Source organism: Rhodnius prolixus, unplaced genomic scaffold (assembly GCF_049639745.1).
Source record: "Rhodnius prolixus isolate KJV_2025 unplaced genomic scaffold, Rpr scaffold_10, whole genome shotgun sequence".
Classification (NCBI taxonomy): Eukaryota; Metazoa; Arthropoda; class Insecta; order Hemiptera; family Reduviidae; genus Rhodnius; species Rhodnius prolixus.
In genome coordinates this window covers 25,650,894-25,661,514 of record NW_027411615.1, presented here as the reverse complement: position 1 = coordinate 25,661,514, position 10,621 = coordinate 25,650,894, and the positions used below count along the sequence as shown (strand labels likewise).

General features: G+C 31.2%; 1 protein-coding gene and 1 long non-coding RNA gene across 3 annotated transcripts in view; one reads left to right on the top strand and one right to left on the bottom strand.

Annotated features, from left to right (window-relative positions):
• Positions 1–10,621, top strand: part of Pgant2 (polypeptide N-acetylgalactosaminyltransferase 2) — a 358,252-nt gene that overhangs the window by 342,306 nt on the left and 5,325 nt on the right. Inside the window, exons 1-8 of one of the 2 annotated variants that reach the window (XM_074134057.1) lie at positions 80–243; positions 3,176–3,277; positions 5,472–5,539; positions 5,622–5,687; positions 5,809–5,930; positions 7,780–7,955; positions 8,577–8,680; positions 9,396–9,615. In XM_074134057.1, the coding sequence (XP_073990158.1) occupies positions 218–243; positions 3,176–3,277; positions 5,472–5,539; positions 5,622–5,687; positions 5,809–5,930; positions 7,780–7,955; positions 8,577–8,680; positions 9,396–9,615 (884 nt within the window). In that variant the 5' untranslated portion in view covers positions 80–217. Of the gene's footprint in view, positions 1–79; positions 244–3,175; positions 3,278–5,471; positions 5,540–5,621; positions 5,688–5,808; positions 5,931–7,779; positions 7,956–8,576; positions 8,681–9,395; positions 9,616–10,621 lie in introns of those variants that run through there. The other variant, XM_074134056.1, reaches the window with a different exon arrangement.
• Positions 3,337–6,440, bottom strand: LOC141457310 (uncharacterized). The gene is made up of 3 exons (XR_012460306.1): positions 6,309–6,440; positions 4,212–4,292; positions 3,337–4,011 (listed from the first exon to the last, which is right to left on the bottom strand). It is a non-coding gene; the product is annotated as an uncharacterized lncRNA (long non-coding RNA).

Genomic DNA, 10,621 nt, shown 5'->3' with positions numbered 1-10,621 from the left:
TGTACACACAAAATACTACTGTATCATGGGGAATAAAACCTTCCACCACCCCCTCTTGACACTTTGTATTTATTTTATTTGTTCACTTTATGGTTTGATTTCATCACGAGGTTATGGTTCTGGCCTGTAGAATATGGAGTATTGGTTAAGGGTTTTAAGTGCAAGTATTTAAATCAATGGATTATGATTGGGAGAATAGTTATGGAATCTTTGATGAATGGCGTGTTCATATCGGATACAAAGGTAATGGATTGATTTTATCTTTTATTCTTTAACTATGTTATGTTTCTGGTTTCTAAATATCTTTAGCTCCGTTCTCTTTTTTGACGTCCCAGTGATAGCTCGATTACCACTGTGTGGTGTAAAAGCACATTATATATTTGTTGTAATTAACAACTGATTTTTTTTAAAAAAAACTTTAATTGTTATAATAAAAATTAGTCCTGCACCCTCAGTTTAAGAGCCTTCGTTGTTTGCCTAGATCATGTCCACGCTCATCGAACCAATCTTAAGTAGCAGGCCATGATGCCTACTCAAAAATCAGACCTTCCTACTTCTTCGCACCTTCTACCCTCATAACTATCGCTGCCACAAGAAATGAAGTTAGAATTTCGTGCGTATAGGTTACTCTCCGCAACCAAGTTGTTTGGACTCTTCACCTTTTGATGCTAGAACATTTTTTTGTACATGAATACCCAAACATTCATGCTATTACTTTTTCTAAAAATAATTTAAATAAAACTAAACATTTTAATTGAATACTTTCTTTCTATCTATTGTAAATTTTGTAAATAACAAAAGTTGAAATTTAATCTTGGATATATCTATAAACTGTCCAAGTGTAACTGCTCTGTTTTGAAAATATCATCTTTCCCTGGCCCGTTTAAGTGAATTTAATTTTTGAGTGAATCCCGATTCTTTACTATTATATTTTCGATTTAATCTCGTTTGGCTTTCCGTTTTCCCGCGTGCTATTTGCAGGTTTTGCTTTCTAAAGAACTAAAATTATTTCCATTGCACTAATAGTATTTGCATAGGTTACCATTTCCTCTCATGCAACAATAGTTGCTACTTTCAGTACTTGATTGTGCATCTTCTAATTTAATTTTTCCTCTACACCAAGTCCTATCTTCTTGTGAAGTTTCAATTAACCTATCTCTTCTGTTGTGTGAAAGTAAGGCGCTTTTACAAACTTTATTCCTTATCTAAACTCCTCTTTAATAGTTTTATTTTTCTTATCATTCAGATATTTTCGCTTTGTTGTTAATTCTATTCTCTGTTCATGAAAGTTTTCTAATTCACATTGTGAAAAAGGAGAAAACTTTTTTAATAAATTTCTTTTTTTCAAATTTATTAAGTTAGAGTTTAGTTGAAATTATTTTGGCTTTTTTTAATTATTTAGCTGCAAATCGTTTTAGCCTAGTTGGAGGATCCATTGAAGATGGAAGATTATTATAGAGATAGTTCCGGTTAATTGAGTTTAAATTGAACATTGTTTGGTCCATTGTTAGGTAACATTTAATCGAAAAATTAGTTTAACCTTTGCTGATTATTCGATTCAAAAACGCTCAGACCAATCTAACTCCTACAACAACACAAACTAGACAAGAAACTGCAATGATCCAATTCCTTTCAATCACTAAATAAAGATAGAATTGCGGACATGTCATTAGTTATTACAAATTTTCTTTGGAGATATCTATTTTGAGGAGATCTAACTCCCGAAAATGTTGGGTGAGGGGATTATTTCACTGTATAGATTTTCCAATTTTCTAATTATTGTTAGCATTGCTCATAAATCTTTAAACTTTTATTTTTCCAGCAAAATTATTTTTATGACATTGTGAGTGTGGGTAGAGATATTATTATGGAGGGAATATGTTTTAAAATTCGGAGTTAGACAAAATTTATAAGGAATATGGAGAATCAGAGAAAGAGAACGTGATGAGTGTATCCCATATTATAACTAAACTGCTTCAATTACTAAAATCGAAACGAGTTAAACTAATGTTGAATCTTGTATGATATCCAGTCGTTCACCTTACAAATAAACTAAAGACGTTCACCTTCCCATAGACTATACGGTCTAGGACAGTGATGGCGAACCATTTGAGCACAAAATGACAAAATTTTGACAAACCCTGACTGTCGAAGGGTGACACACAAAATGACTTCGCAGTCATAGGTCTTCATCACGAGCGTAGTGTATACGAGTTAATCGCGTTTCATGATCCAAAAAAATGTCAGTTCTCAATATCTTCTCAATTTATCGATCTGTAGACAACAAAAAAAAAAAAAACGGTAGCCTATAACTGAGAAAAGTATAGAGTAAAAGAGAACAAAATTTCATACTATAGTAATATGTTCTTTACAAACGGAGTTATATGTCATGCATATATATATATCTTACAACTCTGAGTAGTGTTTGCGAACCTTTTGAGTTCAACGTTTCAAAATGTTAAAAAGTTCTAATTAAATCTGGTGGTATGTCACATAGAAATATTTATAATTTTTTGATATTTGCAACCACAGTAGAGAATTTTTTTTTTTTTAAATGAACAACTTTATGATCATTGATCTGAGGAAAGTTTGCCAGATCCTTATTCTCAATAAATGCCGTTATTTCTTCAATGTACTCCACAAATCTCTATATTATTTAATATTATGTGATGATTTGATGTCTTTATCGATGCGTGTCACCCATAATGAGTTACCTCTGATATAGGTGTTCGTCATCATGGTCCTAGGACTGTTATAACAAATAAAAATGGTGGTTATCATCTGAGTAGGTTATAATTGTGCTATTAGAAGTCTCTAGAATTTACGGAAGAAAATCAATTGGCGAAGATTGATGTCTAATCGGTAATCTCTGTTTGTATTCTTTAGTTGCAGGAAGCATTTAATTCACTATCAATTCTAAATTATTGTTTACACCTGTATAACTGTGTGAATTTCAGTTTTTTAAATATCGATTGCTGACGATTTTGTTTTATTTTTGGTTTTTTTTTATTAATTAATGCACAATTTCTTAATCAAAGTTTTTCTTAAAATTGACTTCCCTAACTGGTAACAATTCTAACTTGCTTAGAACGTTTTGGTGTTTTATTACAGATTATTTTTGAAATTTTGATTAATGAGAGGTTTTCTAAAAATTTATTAAATTTTTGTTTAACAGGTGCAGAGATAAAATATATAATGCAGAAAAGTTACCAGCAACAAGTGTGATCATTACATTCCATAACGAAGCTAGGTCTACCTTACTTAGAACTGTAGTCAGGTGAGTAGTTTGGCTATTTAGAACTTTCATACAAAAACATTTAGAATCGAAACTTATTCTTTATTAAAGATATTTTAGTAAAATTAATATTTTCAGTTAAAAATTAACAATCCTGAAAATGATTCGCTATAAAAAAAGTAGGCAAAATTGAATGTTTCATTTAAAATAGAAAAGTATTTTTCGCAGAGTCTTTAACTTATTGAAAGCACCATTTAAGTAGCTAATTAAAATATGAACTAAAGTTTAAGATGAATTTAGAGTTGACATTTGTTGACCGATGTTGGATTCGTAAATAAATAAAACACATCATGTAATTATTTGTTTCGAAAGAGAAAACGTGCTTCTAATTTTTTCTTGTGTTATTAATACTATTCTAAAAGTATATTGTTTAATTATAATATACATAAAATAATTTACATAATTGAGAGGTAAGAAAACAATGTTTATTTGATTTCTGTGGTTACTTCTGATGCCTTGTTTATTCATTTGATTACCCAGTCAATGTTTCAAGACGTTGAACTTGCAGTTTTAAGTATAACCCAATAATTGAGGAGAAAGCTAAGCTTCAACGAAACAGGAGTTTCTCTTTTATGTCCAGATTATCGTATCTACTAGTTGTCATTTAGTTTTACTCATAAAAACGTAACTGCTCATTAACTGTAAAGATGATTTCCTTGAGATTTGTTAGTCTAGATTACGGTTTGTCCTTAATGATGGTGTTTGATCGACTAAAGCTGAAGAAAGATGGCTTCTTAGAATGATGTAAGCTATTAAGAAAAAAAATGTCTATGTATTTCAAAAAAAGGTGAACTTCCACAAATAATCCAACGTTTAGGCGTATGTTTTATTCATGAAATCATCTTCCAATAAAAAGATTTTCTATTCCTTTGCATACTACTGTATAGGTTATACAGGTATAGGTTATTGAGCTTACCTTACTATAATGGAAACTCTCTACTGGGCGTTCTCTACCTTATGTGCACTCATTATAGGCAATAGATGTAAATAATTTATCCTGCAAACAGTAAACAAAAAAGTGTAACGTGGAATAAGTATCAGAATATCTTGTAGGTGTTGGAAAGGTTAAATAGTTTCAAGTCCTACTCAAAACTGTTTAACCTCCATTAACTATATAAAAAATGCTAATTATACATTCTGTAAAGCCTTCGAAGATGGTCCATGTTGGCCGAAACGTAGGGCGACAGTAAAATAAAATAAAGATGTTACCAAAAAAAAAGTGGTTATCATTGCTTCTAAAAAAAATCTGAGTCTAATTCTGGTTTAAAGACAAGAAATTGCAAGTGTACATGAGTTAGTTGAAACTCAGTTGAACAATTTTTGGAAATAATAGAATAAAATTTTAAGACCAGAAATTCAGAATTTTAGAATTCAGAAACTTATTCTGTTAGTGACCACTAACCTCAATTCTAAATGGTTGAAGGTTACATTAAAACTACAGTAGCATGGTGTTATCAGGTAATTTATTAAAATGCAAATAAATCGGAGATGAATTTGTTGTCCTGTTTAGGAATACAAACACTTAATTAGGTTTAAGTTCATTCTAAAAGCGTACTCCTCGACCTCTGCAACATATTGTCCCGAAACTCCGGAGAGAGGGTGCCCCGAATGAGGGTCATATGGGACTATATTTCACTAAAGTGTTCACTAATTTAATATGATTTTGTAAAGGTAGTAATGTGTCTTCTTTTCTATTTTGACTTATTTTTTATTTTAAGCCATGTTGTAGATCGCTACATTTTTCTTCCACCAAATTTTCAATAAAAGCAATTTATCCGTTAACTGGAACTCTTTTATCACACGTTTCTGAACTAAATGGTGGGATAGCCAAAGAAGTAATAAAAATTAATGGCAACCCTTGAACCCCTCCAATTATCAACAAATCCAGAGTTCTTGGATATTTGAATTTCAAAGTGTTGTTAGACTTTTTTATTCTAAAGATCAGATTAGCACTTACATTTATTTCATAAAATTTAATTGCATTTCTTTGAAAATATGTAAATATTAAAAAAGGATATGCAAAAAAAAAAAAAACCAGGAGAGCCTTTGCAAATTCATTTTTAGAAAGGTTATATGAATGAATTAATTTTAAAGTGATGAAAAAGAAAACCTCTCAGTTATGTATTTTATATCGGAGAATTTTTGAATTCTAATTTGAATAATTTTTTTTTTTTAGTGTACTAAATAGAAGCCCTGAGCACTTAATTAAAGAAATTATTTTAGTGGATGATTTTAGCGATAACCGTAAGTTTACTTTTTCGTTTACAAAAATTATAGAGCATTTTAGAAGTATTTCGGGTTTTAAGATTTTTAAATTTTATTTCAGCTGCTGACGGCGAAGAACTTGCTAAAATACAAAAAGTACGCGTCATCAGAAATGATAAACGGGAAGGTAACAGTGTACTTTTATATTTTATTTTATTTTCCTGATTTAAGTTCAATTGAATAAAATAATTGCACTATTTGTGTTTTTAATATGTTGTAATTTGAGAGCTGAACCAATCTTATTTCAGGTTTGATGAGATCTCGTGTGCGCGGTGCTGATGCAGCTACTGCACCAGTACTCACCTTCCTCGACAGTCATGTTGAATGCAACAAAAATTGGTTGGAACCATTACTAGAAAGGATAGCCGAGGTAATATCTTGTTTATTATTATACACAACATGTTTAAACAACTAGCGTGAGAATTATCTCGTAACCAATAATTATCCCAAATTCTAAAGAAAACCGGGCGCCCAAGTTAGAACACGTATTAAAAGAGAAAAATTGGTGCATCAGTTACTTGTGTAAAAGCCAGATATTGTCATTTTAAGGATATTTAGTTAGTCACATGAGTTGTAGAGATGTTATGGATTTAGCTCAAACCGTGACACCAAACATTGAAAATAAATACAGAAAAATAAGGGAGAATTTTAGAAGTTTGGCAGTATTCCTAGGAAAAAGCAGGGTGGATAATCATCTTAATCAGGAATGATAAGAGAGTGTTGATATTTCACTTAGAAAAGATCTTACCAAAGTCTGGTCGGTTCCGAATGCTAAATAGTATCTTTGGTTAATAGCCGCTTATTGTGTAGCATTGACCAGTTTCGGATTTTCGTCTAACATTAAAGATAAATTCATTCCTTTGGTTGGTATTGAGAATTTAACTTCCCCTTGTAAAGATTCTTCCATGTACCTTTTGTCAATTAGGTATAAGATCGTTTGGGAAGTCCCCTGTCTTAGCCCCAAATAAATCAATCTCTAAAAATGGAAAAATCTTTAACCTGCAAAATTAAATAAATACAAACATGCTAAACAATAAAGACACTTAGAAATTTTTCCAACAATCGCTAAATTATAGGCTCTATTAAACTAAATTTTTTGAAGGACTTGAAAGTTTAATCAAAGTTTTATGCATATTATTAGTGTAATATAGTATTATGCAATATGCGTATGTAATAAGTTTTTAATTTTTACATTATTGATACGAAAATAATTATAAATTAATAGATTGTTAAATTCGTTATTAATAAGTACAATTTTTAAATTTGTAGCTTGGCAATTCCTTTTGAATATTAAATGAAATTAAGTATAAGCATCACTGTTTTGTAACCTAAGAGAAACCTTCTTAGATTTTTGGTCTTTTAGGCTGGAAACATAGTGGAGCGGCGAGCAAAGCGGCGATGATAGCGAAGAGCGAAGCGGCGAAATCAAACACAAGTAAACATATGGGACCGCGCATAGTGGCGAGCAAAGCGAAGATAGAGCAACTCTATCTATTTCTAGTTTTTGTTTTTGCCGCTTTCCTCTTCGCTATCATCGCCGCTTTGCCCGCCGCTCCACTATGTTTCCAGCCTTAGGGTGCTATGTTTCCGTGCAAAAGTAATGATCATTTTCTCTGAAAATACTAATAAAAATAAATAACTTGCTGTAAACTAATAGATAACTTACTAATATAATAGTAGCAACTAATCAACAGCCAAAGTACATATCACTAACAGTTATGAAACAATATTTGTAAGTATAATAGTTATCAACAAAAATAAATAATTTAACAAAATAAATCTTAATAGTTTTAAATCTTAATGTATACTTTCAATGCACAAATTAATCCAACATTCTAAATTCAATAACCAACTTAACCTTCACCCTTTTCGTGTAAGTTTGCAGTATATCTTCTGAATTATTGGACGATTACTGAAAAACTATTATATTAAACACTTGAGAAAACTTCTTTTACTCCTCGTCCTGTTGCCCTTTTGCTATACTCATGTGGACCAAGAAGACTCGTCGGGAGTGCAAAACATAATACCTATTAGTGTACAGTAACTGATTCAAATTAAATGGCCAATTTATTCCTTCATTTTATTTTATTCATTTACCAAATTGTTTAGTACGTGCATTTGTTTTTAAAAGACTAATTGTCAAGCTGTTTGTTTTTTATAAATAGATTTTGTTTTAGACATTTGTTCAACTACCTAATTATGTGCTTGTATATTTATAGGACAAGACGCGGGTAGTTTGTCCAATTATCGATGTAATAAGTATGGACACATTCCATTATATAGGTGCCTCTTCTGATCTCAGAGGAGGGTTTGATTGGAATCTCGTATTTAAGTGGGAATATCTAAGTCAAGAGGAAAGAGCTAAGAGAGCTATGGATCCTACACAGCCAATAAGGTATCTTTTATACAACTGCCTCTGAAAATATTTCTTTATTTGGTTAACGTTGTTTAACAGTCATTACTAGATAGTAATTTTGTTTAAAAAAATCGTCGTAAACATAAAAAAGAAGAAGATAGTAACATGTTTTACTCAGTTTTATCTTAGTTAAGCAGGCATCGTCGTGTTCTGTAACTAAAAACAAATACAAACTAATTCCCTAGCTACATTTGTACCGTTCTAATAATAATCCAAAGATTTTGTGCGCGATTTTTTATTGTGGGCAAGAGAGATGGACCACTGCTACAAGCCAAAAAAGGGGGATATCATTTCTTCTTTAAAGATTATGGCAAGAGTTTTTTGGGATGCAAAAAAAATATTATTTTTAATGAATGTGTTATAAGGGTGCAACCATAACCAGCAAATGCTAAACTAGTCTTCTTGACCAACTAGTCGAAAAATTTCGTGGGAAGAGGCCTTGATTTAAAAAAAAAGTAAAAAAAGCGGAATAATAATATTAAAATTAAAAAAAGTAATATTATTTAAATTATCATTGTGATGACAACTTAATACCAAACAACTGTCTTCTTAATAAATTGTGATAAGAAAGGAAATTAATATACTTTCTTCTGTTAACAGGACACCAATGATAGCTGGTGGATTATTTTCAATCGATAAGGAGTACTTCGATCATTTGGGCAAATATGATATGATGATGGACGTGTGGGGTGGAGAAAATTTAGGTTAGTAATACCAACATATTTTATTGTAAATAAGAAGATGTAGCTAGATGGCATCACAATTCTGTTTAACGAAGACTGATTAAATAAATAACATTATTATAATCCAAAATCTGATTCACCAAGACTCATTGACTTAACAAATCGAGCAAAAACCTAAGCTAAGCTGACAACCGGCTCAATGTTAGATATTCCAATCTAACATCATAAACCTAGCCTCCTCATGCGATTAACAACCCTTCATGTAGTTCACAAACTACAAAAAGGATCGCGCAAAAGGCCCTGTTGTGCAGTGGTGTTTCCTTAAACCACATGTCCTAGTAAGGGAACAAATAGGTCTCTGAGAGAGATCCTTCAGCATCTCACAATCAACCCCGTTTGGGCCCGGAATCACCAATTTAGACTTCGAAACCAATGATTTAGGCTTCCAACTTTGACCAGCCAGTCCACCTCTTTCTCGTAATGCAGAATTCACATATGACGTGACACCCAGAACAGAAGAATATCTTTAATAGCAATCAGTTCTTGCAGCCTCCTAGAACATTATAAAACCAGTTTGGAAGTGACATATCCTAAGCAATTTTTTATTAATTCACCTGTGATACCAAAAGCTTTCGCCATCATCCCACACAGTAATCATCTTCTTAATTCTTCATACTTATACGAACATAATGAAAATGCATCAAATAATAATATTAAAATATTTTATTTTCCACAGAAATATCCTTTAGGGTATGGCAGTGTGGAGGTAGTTTAGAAATAATTCCTTGTTCAAGAGTTGGACATGTGTTTAGAAAACGACATCCCTATACATTCCCAGGAGGCAGTGGTAATGTGTTTGCTAGAAATACTAGACGAGCAGCAGAAGTTTGGATGGACTCATATAAACAGTATTATTACGCTGCCGTTCCTCTCGCAAAAAATATTCCCTATGGAAAGTAAGTATTCTAGCACTTTCAGTTTCAGTAATTTCAAGTATTTACGTTCCGAGGTAGTGAGTTTACTTTTCTAAAGATTAATGGATTAATGAATGATTGATAAAAGTGGAAATGTGAAAAAGTAATATATATTTAATATAATATGTATGTAAAATAAGCAGCCAAAATAAATAATATAAATATATACGTATATAAAATAAACAGCCAAAAGAATATTGCTCATTTTTCATTCTTCCCTATTACATAACTTTACTATATGCATTTGTTAACTTTTTTTCGACAAAGGAAAAAGAAAACGTTTATTCGGTTCAAAGAAGCATTTGTTTTATGTTTTTTTTTATTATTTCTTACGTTTTCAGCATTCCTTTAATCTTGCATTAAGAACTAAACATCTGAATGGAAAATGTGCAATTTCTTATTTTATTTGTAGTCGAAGTGGCAAAAATGGAAGTCCATATTTGCTTTTATATTTATGTTATATTACAAAATACAATAGAAAAATGAATTTATCTTCTTCAGTGTATACTTATAGCATCACTTTTTTTTATATTGCTTTGACTCTTCTGGTGAAATAAATTACATACAATTTTGCATCCTAATAGAACAAAGAAGATAGATATCTCTATAAATATAATTCAAGTTTGATTTAAGGCAGAAATCGTAGAATTGATAGCTTTGAGAGCTGTATTGCGGAGTTGTAAAGCAATAAAGCTGAAGATAAGAACATTAAGTTCAGAAATGTGTTTGAATGGAGAGGTTTTTGTCGTAGTAGTTGGTGAAATATCGTCAACGGAATTTAACGAAGTAATTTAGCATCCGTTGAACTTCCAACAATTTGCCCTTACACTTTCTCCAAATGTCTGTATGAAGGCTTTATGTTTAATCTCTTCTGATCATAACATCTGTTTTGTTGATAAATATTAGGAACGCCAAGAATGGTTTCTCTGAACTCAAGATCTCTTAAACAAATAGTCCACTTTCCTAATAAGCCCTTAACAATCGATGG